General features: G+C 48.6%; 2 protein-coding genes across 2 annotated transcripts in view; one reads left to right on the top strand and one right to left on the bottom strand.

Moving 5' to 3' along the window:
- Window positions 1–47: 47 nt before the first annotated feature.
- Window positions 48–3,200, bottom strand: LOC143181211 (RIB43A-like with coiled-coils protein 2). Its single transcript, XM_076381530.1, has 7 exons — window positions 3,078–3,200; window positions 2,815–2,955; window positions 2,456–2,601; window positions 1,861–2,101; window positions 596–823; window positions 334–440; window positions 48–242 (listed from the first exon to the last, which is right to left on the bottom strand). The coding sequence occupies exons 1-7, from the start codon at window positions 3,198–3,200 to the stop codon at window positions 101–103; spliced, it is 1,128 nt and encodes a 375-aa protein (XP_076237645.1). The 3' UTR covers window positions 48–100.
- A 3,492-nt stretch (window positions 3,201–6,692) lies between these two features.
- Window positions 6,693–26,796, top strand: part of LOC143181210 (uncharacterized) — a 47,436-nt gene continuing 27,332 nt past the window's right edge. The window contains exon 1 of the mRNA XM_076381529.1: window positions 6,693–7,189. Within this exon, the coding sequence (XP_076237644.1) occupies window positions 6,841–7,189 (349 nt within the window). The 5' untranslated portion in view covers window positions 6,693–6,840. The remainder of the gene's footprint in view (window positions 7,190–26,796) is intronic.

Below are 26,796 nucleotides of genomic sequence, written 5' to 3'. Positions count from 1 at the left end.
GGAAATCGTGCACAATTGGAGAAAAACTGGGATTATACGTATTCTATATTAAAAAACATTTTTATTTAATATCACTGTATCAAAACTGTACGTTCTCATTTCAGCGAGCATCTCTATTAAATTGTTCAAAAAATTCAGCAGTCGGTTTATTCTTATACACGACTCGGTTCAGGTACTCTTGATGGACCTTGTGTTGTTGCGCAAGCTGTAAGTTCTCCTCGGCAATCTTCTTATTAACTTCCCTGTAAACGAAACAGTACAAATACTCATATATATAATTTTCTTTTGGACACCTGAATTCCACTCTAAATAATTAATAAAACATGTACTCACGCTCTCTTTCGATCCAATTCACGCTGGTACACGATCGCCATTTCCGCATGCGAATTCATTAAACGGTCCCACTCCTCGTCCATTTGCTTCTTCTCCGATTTCATTCTCTGGAAAAGAAGCTTTCCTTGAGCGAACCGAAACTCTTTTGCTCTTTTCACCAGACATTCCTCTCACGGCCGCGACGACGCTTGGCATCGTTTCAACCTTTCACGGTGCGCATCGTTAAAGACAGCGAGGAAGAACAATATTCCGCGGCTTTTACCTCGATTTCTTCTATCTGCCGTGCTTGCGCATCCCTGAAAGCCTTAAGCTGGTCCGGAGTCATGCCCTTGTACCGCGAGGCCAACGGCTTGTTCGGTCCACGAGTGCTCTCCGCTTGCTCTTTGGCTTCTGTCAGGAAGTCCCCAGTCACGTGATTGTAGATTTCCGCCTTCTTGTCCTCTTCCTCCTGGAGGGCTTCGCAGTGACGGCGGTACTCCTGTTCCTCCGCCTACTCGACCAAACAGAGTACAAGAAACGTGGTTACATTACCCAGGACGGATGAAGAAAGATCCAGCATCCAATGGAAATTTCTATCACAGCATTCGAAGGCACACGAACACCTATGCATTGTACGATCAGCTCATTTTATAGCAACCTATTACGAATGCATGCCGTTAAAAACCATTCAGCCTTCCACACACCGTTTCCTGTTCGCGATCGATTAGATGGCTGATGTAATTGTCTGTCCAGAATCAACCGAGCTGACTACATTCCGAATGGAACAGGATTGCTGCGTGGTTAACGAGCTGATTAGTTAAAACAGAAGCTATCGAGTGATCGACACTGGAACAACGTTATATAGGATGACCTAACAATTTACAACACCTGACTGATCACTCGACACGCGGCCCGCGGGCCTACCGAGGCGTATGCACCTCTGAAGGGAAAAAAGTCAAGGACGGAAACGCGTGGAAGGAGTCGGGGAAGCAAACCGAGGATCGTTCCCTGCGTTGTTGCACGAGGTCCGCGTCCACGGTGACGTCACCGCGTTTGCTCATCGACCATAGCAGCTCCGTGGTCGCTGGAAACGGTGCTCACCTTCGTGGAAGGTTTATGTTAACTGCGGCCCGCGACGAATACGCGCGCTTTATTTTCAACGGGTGATTTGTGTCGCGGCGCATGGCCGCGCGAGGGAATCCGCCTGCAAGAGGAGGGAAGCGTATCGGGACGAGGAGTTCTCTCCCGGCGTTCAACTCTGACATTTCACGGCCCTGTCGTCGCTTGCTGGCGAGAGCTAACGAGAAGTGGGGACTTTAAATCAATTAATGCCGATGTAGTGCCAGGGAGCGTTAATTATCTGGATTCTCGCTTTCTCGCTAGTACCAACACTCCACAGCGAACAGGATCTACTGGCAACTTTGCTCCTCCAATCCTCGAGGGAAATAGAATCGTCAGATAATAAGATTCTTATCTGGTCGCGGAGTTCCTGTCGTTTTCTTGCCCGACGTTCCTCTTCTCGCAGGACTAAATAGGAGAAAGCCTTACCAGGGCTCGATTAAATCTAGCGGTGGCTTCGTTCAACCTTCGACGGCATTCACGTTCCATCTGATCTAACGCCATGGCACGCTTGTCCCTGGAGATGACGGCTTCCTGGTACGCTTTCTCGGCTTCCTGCCGATCTCTCTCCGCCTGCTCGCGTTCCTCCATTTGCTTCTGAATCCACCATCGCGTCTGCTCTTTTTGCACCTTCGATCGTTCCTTGCAATTACCGTCCTCGCCCTCGAACCTGCACCGCCGAGCGATCAAACATTTAAGTGTCGGTTTCTTAGGAAGGGAGCAGACTGTCAACGGAGGAAAATACTATATTTACTGTAAACATGAGACTTTTATTATGAATTCGACGTTTATGTATTCTTTTGTGAAGAGAGTCAAATATGAAAAATCATTCGTGCATTTTTCAGACATACCATCTAGGAGGGAGCATCCCTATTTTTTCAGAAGATGGACATAGAAACAATTGAAGGAACTCAATTAATTTATCTCAGAGTGCTATGTCTAATAACATATGTATCTATGTACTTGTAGATCTGTAGCATAGGTATTTTTCTATTCTCAAAAACTGTGAACCATCCTACGTTACCTCTGTGCCCAACCAGATCCTTCATCCCCTAGTCCTGAGGTCTTTTTCACAGCGCAGGGGTCGCAAAGATCGTACTCCCGACGATCTTCTGGCCGCTGGTACTGACGACGATAGTCTTCGATCTCTTTATCGATCTTCCGCCTCTCCTGGAAGATAAACAGACAGACGCGCAGAATAACGTTAGTAGCACGGGTTGCGACGATCCGAGGGGCAAAAAACGAGTCAAGGAGAGCAACAACGATAACCGTTGCACGACCGTCGGAATCTTTAACGATGACACTGCAAAAGACGATTAATCATCCGGCTGGCTTCGTTTTTCCCCCTCCCTCTGTCCCTCGACCGCGTAATTGACAGTTTACCTCTTCTTGTTGCTTCTCGAAGAGCAAGGCGATCTTGCTGCCGCGAATCAAATCCTCGTCGAGCTGGGATTCTCTGGCCTCTTCCAACTCGCGTTGCTGCTTCTTTTCCGCGACCTGTTTGTCCAAGTATTCCTTGTCTATCTGCGAAAGAATCGTTGCGCCGAGCCACTCGATAAGTCGTTCCCTCGTGACGGATCCACTTTAACAGGTTAGCGAGCCGTCCGCTCGATAAACCAAGGAGAAACACTTCTGTCTCTGCTTACCCCAATTTTTCTGAAACGTGGATTGAATATTCGCTCCTTCCTCTCAGCTTCTATCATCCGCCGGTGCTGGATGGCCGCGGCCAGCTTCCGGTCCTCCTTCGTGACAACCTGGAACTTCAGCATCGTGCCAAACTCGATTTGCACGAAGAACGAACCTCTCGTGCAAGCTTAACCGCGAAAGCTATGGGGGATCGAGCGGAATTCGTTACCATGGAGCGTTTGGACGATAAAAGTCGCGACGAATCGTAAATTTTGAAGGCTTTCCGACGATGCTCAATAGGGGACCTCGTAATCCTACGTTTAGAGATTTTCGAAAGGGATTTCGATTGGTATTATCTCTAACGTAATTCGAGATTATGGTCCTATTTGAATGAAAGCAGTTTTAAAAGAGCACTTGTGAAATATATATGTACTACATATATGAATTGGGATGTAACGTTTCCAGATTCGAAAAGCTATTTTATGTCCCATAAACTGTTAAGTATAACTTGAGTAAATGTATATCCTGAAAGATCTCTTATGAGATATGTACGTAATTACAACCGTTGAAGACTAAAATCAAAGACAGGACGTATCTGATAAAAGGGGCTCCAATAAATTTTATTGGAGCATAACCGTATGTTATACATGTATGTACTCTTGAAGAAAATCCCATAAAATTTAGTTTACTTTCAGCTCGTTTCAGCGAAAATAAAAAATGGAATAGTGTAGTAAAACTAACTTGCACGCTATAATAATTATTCAATTTTTACAACATAACGCGTAAAATGTAGGAAAGTGCATCGTCATGCTGCAACAAAACAAAGTTTCGCATCTGGCGGGTTAATAATCCTCAGCAATCTATAATAATATCGACATGATTTTTTTACACGCCTGGTCCTCTTTGTCCTCGGCCGTCGTCAAGATGCATTTGACACACATTCGACCGCTAATTACTCGGTGGCTAAGGACATTTGCATGATAGGGTCACGTGGAGAGCAGCTGTCGGAGACGTAAACATGTGTTACGTTATCTGTTGATTCGGCGAAAGTCATTATGCGCGAGTCGAGGGTTCGCGTTCGTGTATTTATCGTGTCTGACCGAGTGTATTGATCGTGTAATCGGGTGAGATTGCAGCTGGACAGAGGAAGGAACAGGGGGAGGGAAGGGCAAGGAATGATAGAACGATCCAGGTTCCTCTTTTGACTTTTTTTCTGTTTCGGTATTTGCGTAGACAGCGAGTCTGACACGTCTTCCTTTTTGCGCTAGCGAAAAAGCGATAATGCGAGTGTTGCATGCGAGTCGTCGGTGGCTCACGTGGACGCTGGGGAAACGTGACGGTTTATTAAATATTCAAGGGGGTCAAGTCGTTGGCGTAAATCGCCAGAAGCTCGGAATAAATCGTCGCGAGAGAGTTTAGAGCGAGCAAAGCCTCTTTGCGGGCTTCTAGCCGGATACGGTGCAAAGAACATTACGTGTCTGTGCCCGCGACACAAACGTTGAGGAAGTAATCGCCACGCTTCCTCGTTCATCGATCCTAAGCAGGGCAATCTGTGTTGCTCGTGCCCGCAAACGATTCGCCATTATCTACGTCGATGTTCTTGGAAAGTGGGAAAAGAGAAGGCGAGAACCAGTGAGATTTCACTGATCCTTAATTACGAACACGTAACCGTCAGAAAAAGCGAACCGTTTATCGAAGCACGATGATTGGTTTATTTCCTGCTAATTACGCGTCCATTACACGATAGCAGCTGTCCAAGAGTCGATGATTTCCGATCGTTTATGCACGATTTGTTTCCTTTTTTTTGCCACGCACATCCGATGATAAATGCGCAGCAATGTCGAGACAATGGCTCTCGTCACTGTTTAAAAATTTTCAATACCGTGTATTATTGGACACCAACGTGAAGTACATGTCCAATTAAAGGATAATTATTGGAAGTATTTTTTAGGTAGTATAAGAAGAAACACGTGCCTTACCGTGACCTATATTCGACCTATCGGACCATATGGTCGTCGATTGCGAGTCGATCGTAAAAAGGGCAGCACGTGTTAAGCGGAAACAGTTTCCCTTTTATACGGAAGGAATAAGAGCGAGCAAATAGTCCATAAAAACGGGATATCTCTATAGAAAGAATGTTTCGGTATATAATCTAGCCTGCGCATTTTATTATTACTGTAGTTGAAAGACCTTCGATTTGTACAGTTTATTTTGTTGTTTATCATGTTACGATAATGTAAAGTTCAAATGGTTAAACAACGAATAATGAAATAGTGCAACGAATAAAGCTGTTTCCACTGATTGTCGAAGACCTTTTAAAATTTCTGATGCATAAAGAATTGAAGCTATCATACTCATTCTTCTTCGCTGCCCAATTATGCTTGTTTACATTTCGTTATCATATTCAAGCAATATCAAATAATGTTTACATGCTTAATCTTCTTCAAACGTTGGAATCTTTCCGCTGATATATGTACAAGTTACGATATCTATAATTCAAAATACTTCAGAAAATGAAGTGCTTTGGTCTAGGAATAAAACAAGTCCCTTTCCTCGGCTTCGTAGAATAGTAAGTAACAACTTCAAAAAGCAATATATTATAATCCTCAGTATCCACTATTTTCATAACATATTTCAAAACGTTGGACTGATGCCACTCGTCAAATAAGAGATTCTAGATATATGCAGATACATTTAAAGAGAATAAATATTTCAGAATGAAAATAATCATTTTCCCATGAGTCATACATGTTAAAAAGAATAACCAAATCAAAAAAAATTTCTAGATCACTCACTTCGTATAGATTTTTAATGCTTGATAAAATATAACAAAGGGTATGCGCAGAAAGGAATCAGAATTTTCACGATTCAGTGCATTTATTCTGTTCCATCGATGATGCGTTTGTCACCTCGAAGAAGCGACGAGAATCAAATGCGAAATTTGCCGGTCGATTTAAAAGGAATCCGCGCGGGGATTCGCGGAAAAGTGCGCTCAGGGTTTTTCGCGGTATCGCGATACGAAGCCGACCCAGAGAAGTTGCCCCGAAGCGAAGCGAGACTCGACGGCGCCTGCGTGGCCATGTGACGTCATTGGCGAACCGGGCAGCTCGTCCGCTAGACATTCAGTCTCGCCTCAACGTCGAAGGAGGTTGTATCAGTTGCGCACGCTGCTCGGCCAAGTGTATCACGGAAGTGGTCGAGTACTCAGAGGAACGATCCAAAGACACTCGTCGCGCCTCTATCGCATCGCTGAACGCATTACAACGTAAGAAGATCGCGGGACGTCTAAAACGGGAGAAGTTAATCCCGAGGGGACAGACACTGTTCTTACCATAAAGAAGACTCGTCGACATCGATCGAGGGTTCGCCAACGAGAGTAAAGTCTCAAGAAAAGGAAAGGAAAGAGATCTACGCTCTCGCTGTCGTTCGAACGTGGACCATTATCCCGCGGCCGTGTTTACGTTTCCGTCGACGTCACAAGTATACCTCCGCGTCGCGTCGTTTTTAATTAACGTTCGATCAAGAAGCACGTGTCGGCGAGCGAGCGTAAAAAAGACGCTAAGACGTGAAAAAGAGAGAAGAAGGAGACTGGACGTAGCTATTTTCCATAGCCGTTTGAAGTATGTTCCTGTTATCGTCTGACAAGTGAGAAGTTGCAAGGAAACGAGCTAACCGCCTCCCGTAGCGGAATTACATGCAACGTTCGAGCACGTTACCGCGAGCGTCGCTTCTAGGCTTCCCCTACTATGCACACTGAGAGAGGATCGCGCTTACTATGAGAGAATGAGCTGCTCGGTGAAGATCTCGTGTGGCAAGGGCTGGAGTGGATCGCAGCGTCGAATCAACTCCCTCGCCGAGGAAACGACCTGCACGACGAGTGGAAGCGGAAGCTGCGTCGGCCTAGCCGCCCAGCCGGCCACCGTCGCGTCGACGTCCGCGCTGGCCACGGCCACGACGTCCACGCCGACCACCACCGTCACCTTTGCCGCGGGCCAGAGGCTCGCGCCGCCCCGTCCCGCCAAGTCGATCGCCGTCAAGAAAGGGGAGGATACCACGAAACTGCTCAAGTACATCGACGACAACGTCATCGGCAAGAACGGCACGTTCTTCGGACCATTCGGCCGCAGGAAAGGTCAGTGATCAATATAGTCTTATCACCCCTGCCGCCCCCTCTAGCCCTCTAGCTCGAGCCCCCCACCCACGTCTCTCCTTCGCCCGTTTCAACGCTCCTATGGCCGACGACGACGCGAGCCCACCAGCGTCCAGCTCCCGAGATGTCTCGTTAAGGTCGTCAACATCGCTCGATTAACCGGCGGCCACGTCGTCGTCGACCTATCAATAAAATCGAAGGTTCTCGGTGGTTCGACGGGCGATCGGCCCGAACGGAGCTCGAGGGAGCTCGCTAGAGCTTCGGCCCGCTCGTCCCAGCTATATGTATAGACTGTCCGACGAGTTTTTCTAGAATCGGTCGACCGAGCCCACGGTCCTCGGGCCGCTGCTCCCGCTCGCAAACTCTCGCGCTCGAACAGCACCGAGATACCCTGCAAGTGCTCTCGCCGTGGTGTATACCTTTCGTAACTCGATACTTCGGAGACCCGCGGAAACCTCTGACAAGCGCGCCTGTGTGCGTGCCTGACTGCGTTCTCTCCCAACTACCTCCAATTAAGAGCATAAGACCGCGCACGATCCGGTCGATATTGCTCGAGTCGTTATCGTTATTGTTAATGTCGTCGCGTGCGCGACGCGTGAGATCCTGCTTGAGGAACACCATTGAAGTTTCCTCTTCTGTCACTGAACGGGCTCGGTCGATAGACGTCTATAGCATAATTAATTTCTCTTGAGTACTTTGCTTTGATGGAGAGAGGGGAGGTCGAGGAGTTGGTACAGGGTACTTCAGAGAGGTCGGTCGGCACTTCGGCTCCTTTGTATTTGAGTATTTAATAAATTCGAGGCAGACAAGCTTCCATTCGATTATTGATCAGCGTCGATAAACTGCCCCGACCACGAGTATCGTTATCTCACGTGTTCTGAGTCGACTCGACGAAGTGTGAAGAAGACGATCAATTTCAACGCCTGCGGGCGAATATTTGCAGCTGTAGACTCAATTCTTTGAGTATAACTTGGAAAGGAAACGCTCGTAGATAAATGTTTACCCGATCCCATTCTTCTACGGATACACAGAGCCTGTGCTCAAAGTTTTAGTCTCTTTGAAATACTCTGTACAAATGTTTATCGAAGTAAACAGCCCGCCATTCTACCCATCGCGCCATCACGGGAACTCGTATTCCAGGCCTGTTAAATATTCAGAGGCGCGAATGTTTGCGTCGTCGTATTATTTAAGTGTCGTTGGCCTACCACGAAGGCCACCCATTTTTCTGACCTACCAGAGCCTTGTCCAGAATCTCATGCTCCACGTGCGTGCCTCGATGGGAGAGTCGACTCGTTTCAGGGAAGCTCCGATCGTTCGAGGCGCGTCAATTTGGGCGGAAGTCGAATCGTTCGAAGCTTCTCTCTTCCGGGGAGGGTAGTTCTCGAGCATTGCGCGACGTCATGCGTCGTTTGATCGAGTTAGGCGACCCGCCCCAGAACGTTCCTCGGTCGTGACCGCTGAGAGGGAGGAAGAGGTTTTAACAATGGAATAATGATGGTTGCTTGGCAACATTCGCGCTGCAGGATTTCGTGCATCAGGTCTGCTGACCGCCGCCCACATTAACCCACGTGCTATGCAAATAAATTGCCACTGCTGGCCGTTTAAACGCTTCCATTAACAAGTGCGCTCGCATTCCAACTACGCACTCGTGTTCCCGATCTAATTTCCTTCTAGAACCGTCTCTTGACTACTTCTAACGGCAGCTCCTCCTTTGCCAAGCGATTTTCGCGCCTGGGTGTGGAGCGGCGGTGTAAATATTAGATAAATGATGTTTTGTGATTACGTGAAGCGCTTAGATTGTTCCAGATCGTTCTCGCTGCGATTCGATAACCGTATGGCGTTACGTATTATTACTATGATAGAGGATTTCATTAGATAGCTTTATGCGATACAATGTGATCTGTATACATAGATCGTGGATGCAACGTCACATCAATAGGCTATCTTTCGACGCGCGGCGTCGAGTGTTGCAGCTCGAACGGGCGATGAGCTCAGAAAGAAGTTGGCGTGATATACTCTGACCTATGCAGGCTGCAGATGCGACGTCACGTTGATACGTTATCTCGTCATTTACGATTACAGGCGCGTGGCAAAAAGTGCATGTTTTCTTGCAAACTACGCGGTGCATGTGATGATGGCAGTGTCATCTATAACTTGAGTCATCTAAAGATTGTCCAGCGAATTATAATTGGTTATGCTCTCGGGAAGGGGAAGCGTGTAAAAAACATTAACAATAGTCGTCAGAAATTAGAATCTTATAATTCTTCTTGTCTCTTCAATTCTGTATGGACATTTTGGAGTATCATTTTCTATTATCTATCAATTTTCTTGAAGAACAATTACATAATTCCTAACGACCATTCTGGAAAATTCCCGAGCCATTAATTCTGGGAAACATTTAGAGCCACTGTTCATAAACAGAGCTCGAGTCCTTGAGTTTCACTCCTCAGCCAGCGATAATCATGGAGCAATGTTGAATTCCTAATTCGACGAAACGATAGCAGGTCAAAGTCGTGAATCCACTGGTACGTGAGATCAGTAGATAAGACTTAAAAACGTATACGTACTTCTCTCAGGCTCAGCCGCAATCAGAGCCTCGCTCCCGAACTATCGACAACCGTTCGACCGACTTTTCAATCCTCCACGAAGCCGACACCCATTGCGTCGACGCCATTTTTAAAGCAAACGTCATAATTGGCGTCAATAGCCGGGGAGCATGAACGAGAAGTGTGATTCATTGATCGTTCAAAAATGCCTGGTCGACCATGGTCGCGTCGAAAAACGAGTTTTTCGTGTTGACGAAGGGGCCAGATGCTGTCCAATCCGTCTGTGCAGTGATTCGTTCCGAGAAAGGGCAACGGGCAAGGTCGTCCGTCGTTCACTTTTGCCTCGGCGTGGCAACGAAATGCTAGCCCGCTAGCCAGTGTTCGAAGCTCGAAGCTCGGGTTCCTTTGAAAATTCCCCTGGACAAGAACGCGGATGGTACCAAACGACCGCGCGTAGTGAGTCACCTCGAGATACGAGCCTCGAGACGATAGTCGCGAATGCACGGACGGGCGATAAGGCCAGCGAGCGTTTACTACGCGCGAGTAGCGTTATCGAGGCGGGCACAGTCAAGGACTCCAGCCGAGAGCTGGAAAGAAAACGAAAACGAAAGTACAGCGGCATCATCGTCGGTGTCGTCATTGCTTGGATATAGCCACGTGGATAGGTTCGTCAAGTGCAAGGTCGGTCGACGAGAGACGTGGCCGAACTTCAGCTTCTCGCGGCTTCCTCCTGCCCTGTCACGCGTCCTCGAGACCCCGAAGCGCGTTGAGGACCCTCACAGGAAAACAGACTGACGTAACTCAACATGATGGATGCGGGAGTTTTGGAGCAGAAGTTTTCGGAAAAATCTGGTTATGTGCTAACGCCTTGAATAGTGGCCATATAAAAACATTACTACTGTAGACTCCGTACTCGTAAGGGTACATTCTACAGCGAGATATAGTGATTTTAACCCTTGACTGCTTTTGTAGGGTCCTGCAAAACCTTAGATATTATAGCAGTAGTTTCCTTATCTACTGACAGATAGCTCTTTTAGAGTGTCAACTAGTGTTATCAACTGTTACTCGTACAGTGTCTTGATAAGAATGTTTGGAAAAATATTCTTCATAAACGTTAGTTCTGATCATATTATTGAAGTATTACAGAAGAGATAAGGGTTAATAAAACAGCAGATTATTGGTCCTTCACATTTCTGACAATCGACATTTTAGTACAAGTCAACTGGGGACCCAGAAATGAAGTAACATATTTCTTCCTGGTTCCTACCAATTTGGAGCCGCAGAGGTGGCAAAACTGTTGGGAGTGTGAAGGACCGCTAAATTGCTGCTGTTTTCCTAGAATCGCTATGTCTCGTCGCCAACTACATCAGTATCGTAAAAGTTGACAATATAGGGTACTGACCCACGTACGACCGAAGCAATAGTTTCTCGAGGTCCCAAGCTCCACCTCTATACCTACACACATCGACCTTGCATTCAACGTGTCGTACTCTCCGCTCCAACTATTTCGCGAAATGAATCTCTGTTTGTGTTTCTGTTCCGCATGGCTCGCAGGCAATGCGCTCCGATAAGATAATCTGCGAGCGAATTCCAACGCTAGCTCGCGTCCGCGCCCTGCTCACTTTCTCCAGCGCGCGCATTAATTCCGTGGCGGGCGACGAGTCGATTATCGTGGAGTACTGGGCCGCGAGGCTCGCAAACGCGACCCAGTTCGTTGCACGTACTGACACCTCGTTGACCCAATTCTGCCTCGTTCGACATAATAGTGGAACAACGCCCACGGATGCGCCGTATTAAAAATAACGACACGGCGGGCTCGCGAGCTCCCAGCGCTGTTCAGACGGTCGTTTCGAAGATTCTCATTCGAATTCGCGTGAAATTGGCCCGCGATGGGTGTTACGAGCGAATTCGATCCTGTGTCATCTTGTTCACGAGGCAGGATCGCACGAACGTAATAAAAGCGAATGGCATAACGACAAGCATTGTGTCGGGGAAACAACGAGCTGCATTCACTGTAATTTCGCCTGAGCGGATTCGCTTCTCTGCTCGTTCCTCTGTCCATTCATGAACGATCGCTTGAAATTCTAGATAGCTCGGATAGAACGACTCCCTGCGAATATCAATTCCGTCGCGCAATTACGTGACAATAATAAAGCGTGCTCGATGGAAAAATTCGTCTTGATCGTCGATGACTGTTCGTCAAATTGTTCCGCCTCGACAGTGAAAGCTTTCGAGCTGAAATCAGATAAAATTGCCGATATTTGCGGCAGTTATCGTTGATTACTGAAATCGCTTTAGTCCCCGTGTATTTTGATCGTTTCTACTGAGGCGCGCTCGTGCTTTCGCGTTGCGCGCCGATGGTACCCACTCGCGATCTTAATCGCGCGATGCTGAAAGTTCAGATCGCTGTCATCCTCGAAGCTCGTGCGTAGATCCTTATCTTGTTCACGCGCTGAAACGGTGCGCTTCGAGCTTGTTTCTCTCGGGAAGAAACGGGGATCGCGTGATTCTAGGTTTCAGAGATGTCACATCTCCTTTTACGTGAAATCGTCGAGCGCGAGTAGAATTAGGGCCGAAGGAAAGTTTGAAAGGTTGCGGAAATTGTCGAGGAGAAATTTTTAGCAGAGAGAGGAAATTAAAAGAAAGGAAATTAAGTGATTTTGATAAAATGGCGTCTCAAAAAGATTGATCTTATTACCATTTATTATCCATAGTAGATAACATTTGCCTCGATAGCTTCAGCTAACGCAGAAAAGTGATCGAACAAGCATTTTCTAAGAATACAAAACAAAATTTTCGTTGACTACTACTGTACAAGTGTCTTGTTTCTTTCGCAGAGTGTTCAAAGTTCGCTCGACTCGACCTCGGTTCGCGAATTCGAATTGCGAATAACAAACTCGCGGCGCAGAAGTTTAAGGAATCGCGACAGTGTTGAATTTCACCCAGGGACGTTTCACAGGTCGTGTAACTGCGTTTCGTTCTTGAACGCCATGAGACTCGTGTTACATCACGGTTGAAGCTTCCCTAGCTCCGCGAAACTATCTCTCTTCGCGAGGAACCCGAGCTACCGCTCGCTATCATTATTCACACATTCTACGCACGTTGTTCTCACGGTCCTCAGAGTGGGCACCTCTGCGGATGTCGTATCTTCTCTGAAGTGCCTACTGTTACCAGGCTCCTTGTCATGACAAAAGTCTCGTGATCCCTCCGTTCTTCGTTTACGAATTAGCGATCGAGCCAGCGCTTAAGCTCGTTGCATACTAATAGCTGCCAGCAGTTGTTCATGCGGTGGAAGAGAAAATCTCCATAAAGCCTTGGCACTGGCTTTTTCGAAGCTGAACGTGTACAGCCGATAGAAACTGTTTATTATAAACGCTGTCAATTTGTCCTGAGCTTGCTGATGTAATAAGTCTATAAACCGAAGACATTTATCCAACAGTTTACTTTGTCAGCGCGATGATTTCATTAATGGAGAACGTAGGGGGTAAATATCTTTTAATCTTTATCTTCGATGATTGAAGTCCACAGTGGGAAGACTCAATCAAATGAAAGAGTTACGCCTTGTGCCCCTCTCGGCAGATTAGTAGCCATTTGTGCTATACAAAAGATAGTACCACATATTGTCATTGGCTTGTGTGAAGCAGATTTGAATGATATAGGGGCGTGAGAACCCAGAGGAACTGATTCATATGAACATACAAGTAGTATATACCACTTCCAGGACAGACAAACCGATCGATCGTGCTCCGTACTAAAGCTTGATTAGCACAAATGAAACTTATAGTCACAAGGTGGAGCACCTCCTCATACAAGATAGTTAATTAAAACACGCGAGACAACAATTACATTTGTTTATCTCGAGTAGCTGCAACACGATCTCAGGTTCCATTACAGCGGATGTCCGATATTAGATATCTAGCGCTACTGAAAATAGATATGATGTCAGCTGCGTGATAGCAGGGGAAGTCCAGCGCACCTATCAAAAGGATTCTTCTAAAACGCCGACAGATAAGTCCTTCCACCACCTGTCGACCAACAAAACCTAACCAACATTCCCAAGGGAATCGGTAATCGCGTATATCTCAAAGGCTCCTCAACCTCAGCCGCCGTCGATCTCTCTGAAATCATTCGCCCCGCTGGGTTCCGCGAAAGAAGCAGCGAAATCGGTTTACCACACCCATTTTCCAGCGGCTCGCAATAATTCCTCGCCGCGGGAAAGTAACGCTGGCGCGCGCGTGCCCATGCATGTACAGTTCTATCAGCGCCGTCGTCATCTCTGCATAATGTCCTTTCGCGGCGGGAAAGAATCCGCGCAAGCATCGTCTGTCGCGCGTAATCTCGCCTGCATAAGGACGGAATTACGCTCGGCGACCCGCGACAGAGAGATCTACTTTCACAAAAAGGTAAACCGCGAGAGAGCACGCGACGTGGCGCTCGAATTTACACGTTTCGACGTGTCCCCGAGTTTCACCGCGCTTCTCGCCGATCTCGGCTATATCTCTATCGCGGTGGTCGCGCCAGGGTCGAGAAAACGGTGTACGCCGATAGTCACGGTCCGTGGCGCGAGGCTCGCGACATTTTTCGGCTGATCGAGGCTGCCGAGCAAAACGCGCGAAGTGTTAAGTTAGAGATAGGCACGGGGGAGATACACGCGGGATGGAAGCAGGTCAGTGTGCGCGTATTGGCGATCCGCGAAACGGTTCACCGAGCACGAAGATGGGAAACGGGAACGGAAAACGATCGCAATCTATGCGCGTATGTAGGTGATGAATGCGGCGCGTCGTGTCGCGGGTCGAAGTCCGGTAACGGGATAAGATGAAATCCGAGAGACCGGGCGCTCGTCCTCCGACGTCCTGATTTCCTCATAAGGACGCGATTCCGACGCGAGTCGCGCCCGAGAGTGACTCGATCGGTCGACGAGGGAACCGAGCAGCCAGGGACGATCCCCAGACGCGTGTATTCGCGGACGTGACGCGGTATTTGGAGCGTGAATCGCGGGACGGAACGAGCGTTTCCCTCGCCCCGCGAAAACAGGTGTCAATGATTCTCGCGATGCCTTTTGGATAACCGGTTGCCATGGGACAGGTTTCCCTCATGTTTTTTTGCCAACGTTCGCGGAACCGTTCCATCCAGACGAGTCGTGTTTTTTAAATGACGCGACCGCGACACCGCTATCGACGGTTTATCGAAGCGTCTGCGTCAACTCGCGTGTTTGCCGATTTCAGAAATCGACCGTCTCGACCACTCCTTTCGATCTTCTGTTTGGATGGAATGGCTTTATTTGAGAGGTTTCTGTAATCTTCGGAACGCTCGCGAATGTACTGTGCAGGATTTGAGCGTATATAGGCGCTGATCAAAGAGGAGAGTGTCGGTAAACAGCGGCATGAGGAGGAGGCGTTCGGAGATATAAGATAAAAATGTTTGCATTCGTCATGAAAGGTGCTGGATGTGCCTTCCTGTCATTCGAATGCATATCACTCGGCGGATTTCTTTGTGGAGGATGGCACTGACTCAGAAATACAAGGTTCCTTCTTTGTCTCTTCGCGCCTGTCCTTTCTGGGCTCCGATTCGTTTGAAGTATGATTAGTTGAGTGTATTGTACCTTCAGATTCTTTCCTTGTAGAGTGGATGACGGAAAAAATATCTGATAACTTCTCTAATTCTCAGATGCACGTTCATATTCGTCGATACTCTCTGAAGTAGAATAGGCGCCGTCAATAGTCAGACACGAAAAGAAACAATTTCTCTGCTCTCGCTAAGCTCTTTAAATATGTTCCGACAATCTGACACTATCTCCTTAATCAACTAATCTCTGTTCCATTTACAATCCTCCATCAAAGAGACCATTGAAAAACAACCGCGACATTGAACAATAAAAACCCAAGGTATAATCTTAATAAGCTGTTTTCGACAAATAGCGTTCAAGAATATTTCAATATTTGTAGCTCTTCAGAATTTATCAACCCAAGAAGCCACGCAGTCTAAACACCAAGAATTAAGTTCACGCTCTCTGACAGAAAGTTTCTCTTATTTTCCAGCTCGATTGTCCTTGGATACGTAGCTCTTATCTGCCGTTCGTTTCGGAGCGAGGCAAGTCCACGTGCGAGGCAGCCGCCATGAATCGAAGTGGCACGTTTCCTCGGACAGCCATTCGCGTGATTCTCGAACCGAGCAATTAGAATGATTCGAGACGGGACGTTCTTCGAGATATTTGACCTCTAGCCCCGGGGTCACCCCGGGAAAGTTATCGAGGTAACCGCGTGGAAAAACGACGCGGCATCGCGGCGCGAATACGCGGATCGCGTGAAATGCGGTCTCTGAAAGGCCGCCGCGCGAAAGAAACCGTAGATGGGTCGGCGCAAAAGCGGCCTTATAGGCGCATTCATGAGAAAGGTAACGGGCAGAAATATGTCGAATGGCGTGCATTGCACCGCGGCTGAATACGTAATGCGATATTGTCACGCGCAAAGTAAAATTCCATCGAACGCGTTTCTCTATGACGTCCATTCTACGCTTATCGTTGTCCGATGAAATGTACTCCACGTCGTTTGAAACGCGTTGCATTGGCAAGTATTGATATAAAGGGTGTAGACGCAGAGAGGGAGATTGAAAGCGAAAAAACGGTGGTTCAGGACTGTGGGACTGAAGGGGAAAAGGGGTAACAGGAGCTTTTGATAGGCTGGAAAGATACTGTTGGAAAGAATTTTAGGGATATCATGATATATTATCACAAATCACTGATTGATCCACTCGTAGGCACTCTGTAATGTCGGAGCGATACGATTGGATGGCTCGACGTCGCGTTTACGTTGATATAGCGTGATATTTTCGAGCGATATGTACGGAGCACACAATGAAAACCACAGTTCTGAAATATGTAGTTCATCGTCTAGTTACTATAAAGTAGATGCTAAATATTTGCTATTTGTGTCCATTTCAAATATAAACACCGCCGTTCCAATAGGTTCGCGTGGCATAGATCATTCGAGTCGCGATGGCGGAAGGAGCCGAACACAGCCGAGTATTTCCGAACGTTCACCCGCGCGGCGACCGTGCGTAGATCCGATAGATTGTTACGCTGTGCTCTCGGACTGCTTCCCGCGCGTTACGTAATGCCTTCACGCACTACGTAAGCAGTGTAGCCGGAAGCGAAACGTCGCTATCTAAATTCCGCGGCCACCCGAGGCGAAGCGACCGCTATCGCCACGGGACACCCGATAGCTATCTCTTTGTCGTTTTATGCATGCAGTCAAAGCCCCGAACGTTTCTCTCTTCTTTTCGCGTTTCGGTTCTATCTTGGCTTCACGGAAGTGTGGAGGGAGGATGCTCCGCCAATTATATCGATGATTCATTGCCTTTCCTTTTGGTAAACTCGTTCCTGACGGACTCTGTTCAACCTATAGCATAGGCTCCATTATATTTAAGAACAAGCCTCTTTGATCGGCCTGGACCTGTGCTAAATTTATTATTAGTGAACGATATAGGCTGCTTCAGGCATGTGTAAACTGGACTCGTTAAAATTGGCAAACCAGGCTACGGAAACCTAGTCTTGTCGCGATCTGAATGATCGAAGAGGAAAGAATTCTCTACTTCTGAAACGAAGCTGCACACAATTGCAGCGATGCAGTCGCGTATTGTCCAGCGGAAACTGTGCGGTTCCACTGAAACAGTTAAAATCAGATCTGAGCACAAAAGGGTCCAAGCCCTGTTGGACGGGACTCGAAGGAATGAGCGAGCAAGGCTCTCGTTCCAACCCGATACCCGCGAACCGTGAACGGTGCAGTCGCTCGCGACGCCGCACAATGCCATGCACCGGATGCATGGTACAAGTTTCCACATTTCGATGAGAACACGACATTGCATTGGTTGGTCGGTGAATGCTCGTCCTCCCGGCATCAGCGTCCTCAGTTTCTCCCTTTGTCACATAGAAATCTGTTCTGGATGAAAATTGGGCTCGGTTCTCCATTTTTTTTCCATCGATAAAAAAAAGTAAAAAAAAGAGAGTGGGACACGGTCGATCCATTATTCTCCCTGTATATAAAAATACTCCCCAATGAGAGAGAATCTTTTGGAGTCCAATTGGGATTTCCCCCTCACCCGTGGCCGCTGATCAATGACAGGGTGAGATTTCAAAGGGGTATACCGTAAGGAAAAAAAATGCTGGTCTGGAGCAGCGCGACGGTTGACACGCCTTTCTCCTCTATTCGTTTCCCGGATTCCGTCGTTGACGTCACTGTATCCAAAATGGCCGAGCGTGTCAGCGATGCCAGCGATCGGTGAAGCTGTGCATTATCGCCGGGCGTGGTACGCAAATAGCAGTCTCACGGACGAGAAAAATACGTTTGGCGAAAGTGTCGCCCGAAATATAGTGCATACAGAATGTTTCAAGATTGTTGGTCGGAACGTGAATGTGTAATAGGGAGAGGAAGACAGAGAAATCTTCATAAATATAGATTCTTCAATTAATCACTTTCGAGGTCATATAAAGAACTCGTCTTTGTTTACTTCCGCAGTTCGTATCAGTATCTCTTACGAGACCTGAGGGGGAGTACGTCAAACCCCACTTCTTACAGATAGGTATGTTTATCCTGGAAGAAGTTGTTTCAATGGGCTTTTGAATATCAGACGTAAAATATACGAGCAGTAAATAATTTTTGAGAATTTTTTCTAATTGTAGGTTCAGGGAACCTTAAATTTCCAGCAATAATTATGGGACACCCTATACATCCTCTTGAAATCCATATCGTACGATCGTTTGACTCCTGTTCTCTTCTCCTCCCTTGCACTCTGGCTCCAGCGATCACCCACTGATCTCTGCCCTTCTTCCTCCCGCCATGTTACCTCTTTCTCGTTCGCTGTCTCTCTCTCCCCCTCCAAAAGCTGTTGTCGACCCAGAGAACTTGCGCGTTTGTGTATGTCCACGCGCGTTGTCCTCTCTTCCCAACGGTAATTCTCTTTTATGAGAAGCGGAGGTTGCTCGGGCGTACCGAGGCGACGACGAGTCTCAAGGTCGAGCTATCGATCCGCCACCCCTCGCGCAGCAGCCCCCTCGCCGCCTTTCTCTGTCTGATTTACTTTACTCTCGCTGTGTATCTCGGAGTGGCGCGACTTTTTCTCCCTTTTCTCCTTGCTCCTTCTTGGATGCAGCCCCTTGCTCGCTAGACAGTGACGTCACCGGTATCGACGCCTCGAACGCCGTCAAACGGGAAGAAACTGGTTCCGTTTGTTGGGGACATTCTCGGCTTCAGACCGTGCGTTGACTCTCTTCTGTCTCCTTGATGCATAGTTCCAGGAGAAGGTTACTCGACGAGATCGTATCAGACTGTATATATTCTCGATGAAAATCAACAGACTAAATTTATAGGCGCGTGACCTCGGTAGTGGTCTGATATCCAGGTCAGATCGCTGAAATTTCGCATGTCGCGAAAAAAATGCGACGTGAAAGCGGCAGTTTAAAAAGGGAAATCGAGACGCGGTGCAATGCCAGGTGAAGATAGGGACATAGCTGGAAAGGTTGCAGCGGCTTAAAAAGCAGTCACGGGACAGAATCGTTGACGTAACGCGGTGCTTTTCTAATCGAATGCATAATTCAGTAAGAATAAGCACTGTGGGTACGATTATTACGAGCCTGGCGGTATCAAAGGCCGTGCATCGACGGTTCTACCATTGATTCGAGCGTTCACCGAGCCGATTGCCGCAAAAACATTCCTCTGCATGCTCGCCGAACAGTTATGTGTGTCAGCTATATCTTTTGATCCGCGAACTGCCCCACGGACACTGCTGCGCGTGTCGCGTTTCTTAGAAAAGTCCAAACTTTGGCGTGCGCTCTACCTCGCCCACGGTAGCCATTTTGGCAGCTTTAGCACCCTCGGTAGGTCTCGACATCGCGTCATCAAACATCGTCCTACAAAGTGGTAGGCTAATCGAAACACAAGGCGATTTATATTTCTCCAGAGCAAGGTATCCGCCTGTACCTAGGCTCCGTTTCACGAAGCGATGAAAAGGGAACGGCTCGGCGTGCTCGGGGCCGATCGAACGTCTGATTTCTAAATTACCGCGTTACATGCTAGATCCAGAAGAGTTGGATCGACACGGGTCCAGGTGAAAGTGCTCGAATCGGTGTGCCGCATGAGCAACCATTAGGCCCTCGCCTATTCGCAATATCGACCGATCGATTTCCCTGTTTCTGCCCGCTGCATGATCGAAAAGAGTTCTCGAGCACGACGGCGATCGAAGACATTAAGCCAGTTGTCGTAATACCCAGTCCGTCGAGAAAACTTGTCCCGCGACGAAAAGAACCGTCGAAGAGTAGGCAGTCGTACCTTCTCGCAGGACTGGTTTGGTGATCTCATCTGCTGCTCGCTTCTTTCGGTCACTTTCCCTTCTCTATACAAATATTACGAAAGCTCGCGCGCTGCCAAACACTGATACGTCCGGAAGACGCGAAGGTGCGCGCACACGGACGGTGAGAGTATCGTCGGCGCGTGGGACGAGGTAGAAGCGTAGCTGCAATCTCGCGATCCATGACAGCCGCGGAGAGTCTCTATGGAAACACGTGGAAATGATCTACCAGCGGGGTGGCGTTCGAGAGCCCTTCATTTTCGACGTCTAATCGATTTTCCTCGTTCAATTGATCCCGTAGCAACACCCAATTTGCATGCTTATGTCGAATAATGATATCACCGTCGCTTTCCACGGTTCCGCTGGCAACGCTCGGTGCACGCGCATACTCGCGCGAGCCTCGATGGATCGGGCTGGAATGAGAATGCCGACGAAAATGGCGCGCCGCTGGGACGGGCGCAATTCATCACCCGCGACAGCTAAAAGCATCGTCTTCCTCGGTAAAAGTCGGGAAATTAGGCTGTCATGTAACGGGGCCTCGATTTTACTTTCCTTCCTTTGTTGGAGCAGGCACGTTTGCGCGCAGCTGGGTACTCATCAATTAACGATCTCGTTTTTCTTATTCTCCAAAAAAGACCCATTACCTTCTTGCATAGGTACAACTATTAGTAATAGAAGCGCAAATAGGAGTATCGCTTTCCAAAGACACTAAAGGCTAATGGTAGCCTTAATCAATCTTCCGTCACTCTGTACTTCCTAATACGCCACGAAAGGCAGCGTCAGAATCTCTTCTCCACCATCCATCCATCCTCGTCGATGGTTGGACGCAAACAACGTCACCTAAGAAAAGCTTGCACCCAAAGGTCGACCCGTCCTTCGTCTAAAAGCGTCTTCGAAGACTTACTCGTGTAAAAAATCTCGACAAGGACTATCCCATTGTTGACAGTGAACCGAATCAAAGCCAGAGGATCGATCGAGGGCGGTAAACATTTGTCGAGTCATCGTGGTCGGGACGAAAAAGCGCGCTCTCGCTGTCGAGCTCTCCGCACCTTGCCCCGATTACGTTTTCTATTTCCACCGGCCGATTCGCGACGTCGCGACGTCAGCTGTCGAGCTGCGCATCACTCCGCAAATATTCCAAGGCGCGCGAGTGTTTGCGCATCGCTTGTCCTGGTATCGGTCCCTGGCTTTTCGTAGACCGCCGATTGGTCAGCTGCGCTAACGGTAACGCACACACTCGCGAGCCGCGACCGGTTCGGTAAACGCGCCGACCGAAAATATTCGCGTGTTACGCACGTCCGTGACCCAAAACTGTCTATCAATCTGGATCTTGGGGATCGGAGCTAACAAGTTTGCTCGATGTTTGGTGACGAGCGATCTACGCGAGGAGCTGATTACAGTCCTCGACGCCTGGCATCTCATGGCGTCCCCATAGGCCGTGTCCTCGTTTCCTGAAATCGCGACGTCCCGTCGCCGAAGGAATCGCTGTCTCAGTTTCTTTGCAAGATCTCTTCGAAACGAGTCCTCTCTGTCGGAGGACTGGTTTTATGGTCCGAGGGAACAGAGGACGTCGTTATAAATCACGCTCAAGTATTCATAACTTTATTTGTCCCGATGTGCAGTTGAATGGTTCAGGTCGAACGGGGTCAGCCGCGGCAACGGAAGCTCCGATTAGAATTACAAAGCAGCCAGGCGATAGGTGGAGCGACGCGATTTGGCGCCCTTTGATGAAGGGCGCCGGTCGCGCCACGGCTTCCATTACTCCATTTCCTTTCAATTGGATCTCATTAAAGGGATCGGTGGACGCTCGCTGAGATGCTTTCTCGCTCCTGACGTCACCGACGTCGAGGCGTCCTCCGGGCTACGTCGGCGACGCGCCCGACGAGGTCGTCTCTGCAGCTTGACAGAGCGCAGCTAACTCGTGATTATTTGTTTTCTAGTTTTAACTAAATCATGCCGCAGGAGAAACAAACTTTGGATTACAAAAAGAGACTGTTCTCTTTATAGGCTACTTTGTGAGAGCGTGGGCGTGTGCACCCTGAAAATGGGACAGCGGTTCTAAGGTTATTGGAGTTATCCGCGTGGAGCGAAAGTAAACGAAGCGCGATTCTGGTCGCTAAACGCCTACGACCGGCTAAGGACGATATTAATCGCGGATATGCGGTGTCCCAGTTTACATCGTGGAATCCTCCTGTATGAGTGTTTTAGTTCCAGCGAAATGAAAAGGCGAGGGAAACGAGCAGCGCTTTTATTCGAACTCGATAATTAAAGTCTACAGTGACGGATCATTTCCCAGAGACCGATCGACCCAGGAAACAGGTCGCTCTGGCTTGTTCAATCAACTTCTTTCCTCCCATTTAGATAATCGTTTTCGTTCGCTCGCGCATTCTGGGGATTCCGAAGGAATGGCTCGCGATTTCGTACTCGTTCCATTGGCTCCGTGGAAACCTTGCGAGCCGAGCGATAGCCGATCGCGTAACGTAATCCGCGTGACCGATTTTGCAATCGGGAGTGGAAATATGCGAGCGTCGGGAATTGGCTTGTTATCGAGGCATAATGGTGAAATTAATTGGACTGCGTCGAGCATTGAACACCGTTACTCGACAACCTAGGGACCGATAAAACACGCCAATATTCATAAAATGCACTCCTGTCTGTGCATAAACGTTCCTTCACGCCTTGTTTATATGAAAGTCGCCTGGCTAAAGCTTCGTCGGACAATAGACATTGTCTACTGACGTTTATATCGGATCAAGCTTTTATATAATGTAATTAAGATGTATCAATGTAAGGGCGCACGACGAGCAGAGGTTACGAAATCTACCTAGCTTCTACACCTAATCGCTGAATGTCCTCACGTTCGAGGCACCTTTCCTCTCTAGTATCTACTCAAAGCATATACGAGGTTATATGGCAACCTTGGACCTTCACACTTCCTTATATTATTTTCCACCTACATCCTTCCTTCCGTAAAATTCCTACAGAACGAAGAGTAATCGATTGAGAAAATGGGATCCCATTCCAGCTCGCTTTGGAACTACCTCTTCTCATAAAGTGAACACATACGTTCCACTTATCAAACTATCAGCTTGACGTATCGAAACGAGCCACTATTGGATCAGGGAAGTCAGTAACCCTTTATCGTATGCATTGCTAATCTGGTGCTCGGCCATCTGGCCCCCGAGCAGACTTTTCCACTGCAGAGCGGCGGCGCAGTGGAATAAGCCACGCACTGCTATTACGCACAGACAACGCGGCTGTGCACTTTCACGATCGCGCTGACCACGTAGCGCCACCGTGGGGTGGATAGTCATTTCACAAGCCAAGCGAATTCCTGGCGAGGTGCCTGACGAAAGCTGCGAATACCGTACTCGCGTTCCACAGAAAGCTGTAGGAACCGAACGATTCCTGTCCCGATCGATCATCGCGCAGTTTCGTCCCCGCCTCCCAGTGCACGCGCCCCGTCGCGCTGGTGGAAGATTTCCTCTGTCACCGATGCAAATTTTCCACAGCGACCGGTTGCTTGTTTTCATCCAGCGTAACGGTACGCGATGACACGACCGCGCAGCAGAGTCGCAGGCGGTCGCGTTACCAACGTGCAGATAAGATTTTTGCAACGACCGCGGATTGCAGCCGGTTCCAGCTCGATCGCGTCGACAGCTCACGATCGCCGCGTTGACCGAGGTCGCGAGAGGAACGACAATACGCAACCGACAGCGTTTCACGTGCATCGAAACGCGACGATTGACGTTGCGTAAGCATCCTCGAGCTAAAAATCCTCGTCGAGCGGCGCACTGTCCCGCGGTGTGTTCGATCGACACCGTTCCCGCGTTGCGTCGGACGCGAGGGCTGCGTTGCATCCTCGCCCGCCACCGTCTGTCGTTATTTCCTTCGAGTCACGAGAGGCCGCGGCGGCCTACGCCGATTTCGTTTATATTTATACCGACCGATCTAAAAGCGACCAAAGGTAAAAAGGCTCAGCATCCTCTCGCGCGAGCGTTGACCCCCGCTGGTTCGCTCCAGGTTGAGCTCGCGGCGCGGGACTGTTTTCGTTCCCTCCTCCGCGCTCTTTCACCGCGGAGAGGCTACCCCTTTCTCGGTGTGTCGCGTCAGCCCTCGTGGCTACTTGTCATCGTAAAAAGACAATGCCCTGGAGACGAGCCAACCCGTGCCTATAGGCTCCCTCTCGTTCGAACGGCTATCTATCGGGCTTCTCTCCGCGCCGCCTCACGGCAGCTACCGAGATACGCGTGTCTCTTCCTTCTTTCTTTTTTGGCCGAGTCGAGTGGCCGCGCACGATTCTATCGGGCTCGTGACGGTCGTCGATTCTCGGCACAAAAGCGAGCATCTGCTCGGAGACACACACGTGTGCCAAGTCGACCGTATCAAAGCAAAACTCTCCTCTTCGCTTTCCCTCGAGCCGCCTCCTCGATTTCCTCTTCTTCCTCCCTGCTCGCGACGGCTTCCATCCACGGCTGGGCGAGCCACGATTTCCCGTCTCCTCCTCTTCCTTCTCCCCCCTCTTCCCACGTCTTCCACGAGCTTCTCCCTCGTCTTCCCTTTCGTTATCGTCCGCGAGGTCTGCAGCGAGAGCCGGAAACGCTCGATCACTTTCTACGCCCGGATTGTGTCCCACGTAGCGCCGTGGTCACTGATTCTGACGACTAGAAACTGGGTTGCGTGAGCGCCGATCTAGCGAGATCGCTAAATGGGGTTCCAGGGAAAGTGCGCCAGCGAGGAGGGCGTGGGGAGAGGTTCGATGGGCAGCTGGAACCCTCTTTGGTCGCTTGAACGAGATATGATCGATCGCGACACGGTTCTCCCGTTCCCTGTATGCTTTATCGCGTCTTTAGAGTCCTTGCAATTGACCGTGAACACGGGACTAGCTTTCATTGATTTTATCCAACGGGGAACGGTGGACTGTTTTCTGTTGTCGATGGTACAGAAATAGAGGCGCAAGGGATGGGTCTTTTAAAAGAGGAGATTCTTGAGGCGATCAACACCTTGTTTAAAATTATCGCTGAGAGTGGAGTTACTCTTTGACAGATTTGCATATTCATTCCGATATCGCAATTACTGAGTGACTCTGCAATTGGTACTCTTGTATGACTCGCAGAGTTAATCTCGACTATCTTCTTCTAGTATTCACGTCACATGCCGCGTATTTTTAGAATTCATTCAGGAACGTGCTTCACCCTCAAAGGATTCCGGATCTAAACAACCACTTGACCTTTCCCCTAAACCTCTATTGTTCCACTAGCAGCTAAAACTTCCAGCTCGCGAGTGGGTTTCAGAAGTTCGATGCTGTTGATTCTCGTTTCAAGTATTTATAGAAACCGTCAATAACAGACAGCATAAGATCCTAGGGGGAGTTTTTATCGCGAACTTCCAGAGTTCTTAAAAACTTCTATATCTAGAACTGCATTGCCCTGGATGCAACTAGCTCACAACTTTCACGCTTTTATAACCAGGATCCTTCTGATTTACTACACCCACGTTACCCTAATTCTTAATAATCTCAGAAATCGCAAATAGTTTACTGAACCTAAAAGAAATGATCATAAATTATACGTTTTTTTCCCCTCTTCCAGACTTTCACCCGCAATTTCACTAAACTTTCTCACCCTGCACCCATCGCTTCCCCCACGCGCTATAAGGGTTGCATTATTTTCACCGCGGCGATCGATCTAGCTGATAGCGGTCGGGTGTCCCGGCAGCGGGGAGGAAGCCGTTATCAGCAGCAGCCAGCTCCGCGTGTTCGTTCCAATCTCGTTCACCGAAAAACCGTATAGCGATTGGACACCGTTGTATCGAATTAACCGTGGCTGCGAGCGAATCGGGTCAAGGATGGCGTTATTAGATTCCGCGGAGCGTCGCTGAAGGAAATTTCTCCCGAGTCTCCTTTCCTCCGTCGCGTCGTGGGAAAGCAGTTCTGTCAGGATGCGCAAGCGGTGAGCGTTAACTCTGTTAACTGCTCCCTGCGCTAAGGTCGTTCGAGATGATGGAATTTCGCGGCCAAGCTTCGTTTACGCTTGCATTTACGAGCGACACGGGCTATTCGGGAATTCAATAATCAATGTTTGATGCACATCGCCCCTATCGATCGACGCTCGATATGCGCGCCCTGTCGCGGCAGGAAGCGAGCAATGGCGAATGGAAACGGGGAAATATGTCGCTGAAACTCCGCGACGGCGGTTATTCAATTGCCTTGGCAATCGTCAGCTGTGGTATTAAACGGCAGAGGCTCTGAAAGCATGCCGAATGATTTCCTGACGCGTAATAAGGCCCTTTCTCCTTCTTTCGCCGCGTATCATTTCTCGACACGGAAGCTCGCGTTTCTTTCGCGACAAATTGCGCATTGTCCGCGTAACACTGTGAACGTGTCCGGTTCCACGCGGGTTCTTCCACCTTCTCTGGTTTCGTTAGCTGCCTTTGGCCACTTCACCTTTGATGAGCTTCGCTAACCCACTCGTTCTCGCAGCAATCTACACGTTCATTGTTCTTTTCCACGAGTGAGGGAATTCTAATCGCCATTAAGAAGCAACGGCAAAGAGTATATGCAAATAACGATTCTCCTTGACTGCAACGTCTCTAGATTGCCGTCTTAATGCATCCTCTGGGGCTCGCTGGTGCCGACGTTATCGATTCCTCGCGCATCAAAATTTCCAGTCCATTTCGCAGCAGCTACTTTCAAAGCATGCC

The sequence above is a fragment of the Calliopsis andreniformis genome, chromosome 6, assembly GCF_051401765.1.
Source record: "Calliopsis andreniformis isolate RMS-2024a chromosome 6, iyCalAndr_principal, whole genome shotgun sequence".
Taxonomy (NCBI): Eukaryota; Metazoa; Arthropoda; class Insecta; order Hymenoptera; family Andrenidae; genus Calliopsis; species Calliopsis andreniformis.
The sequence above is the reverse complement of the archived record's forward strand: the minus strand, read 5'-3'. Positions and strand labels throughout refer to the sequence as shown.

Excerpts from the sequence above, each read along its gene's own strand:
- LOC143181211 (XM_076381530.1), bottom strand. The coding sequence starts at position 3,200 with ATGCTGAAGTTCCAGGTTGTCACGAAGGAGGACCGGAAGCTGGCCGCG. Across the intron at positions 2,602-2,814 it reads TCGAGAAGCAACAAGAAGAG|GAGAGGCGGAAGATCGATAA; the intron begins GTAAACTGTCAA and ends TTTATCTTCCAG. Across the intron at positions 243-333 it reads GAATTGGATCGAAAGAGAGC|GGAAGTTAATAAGAAGATTG; the intron begins GTGAGTACATGT and ends TTTCGTTTACAG.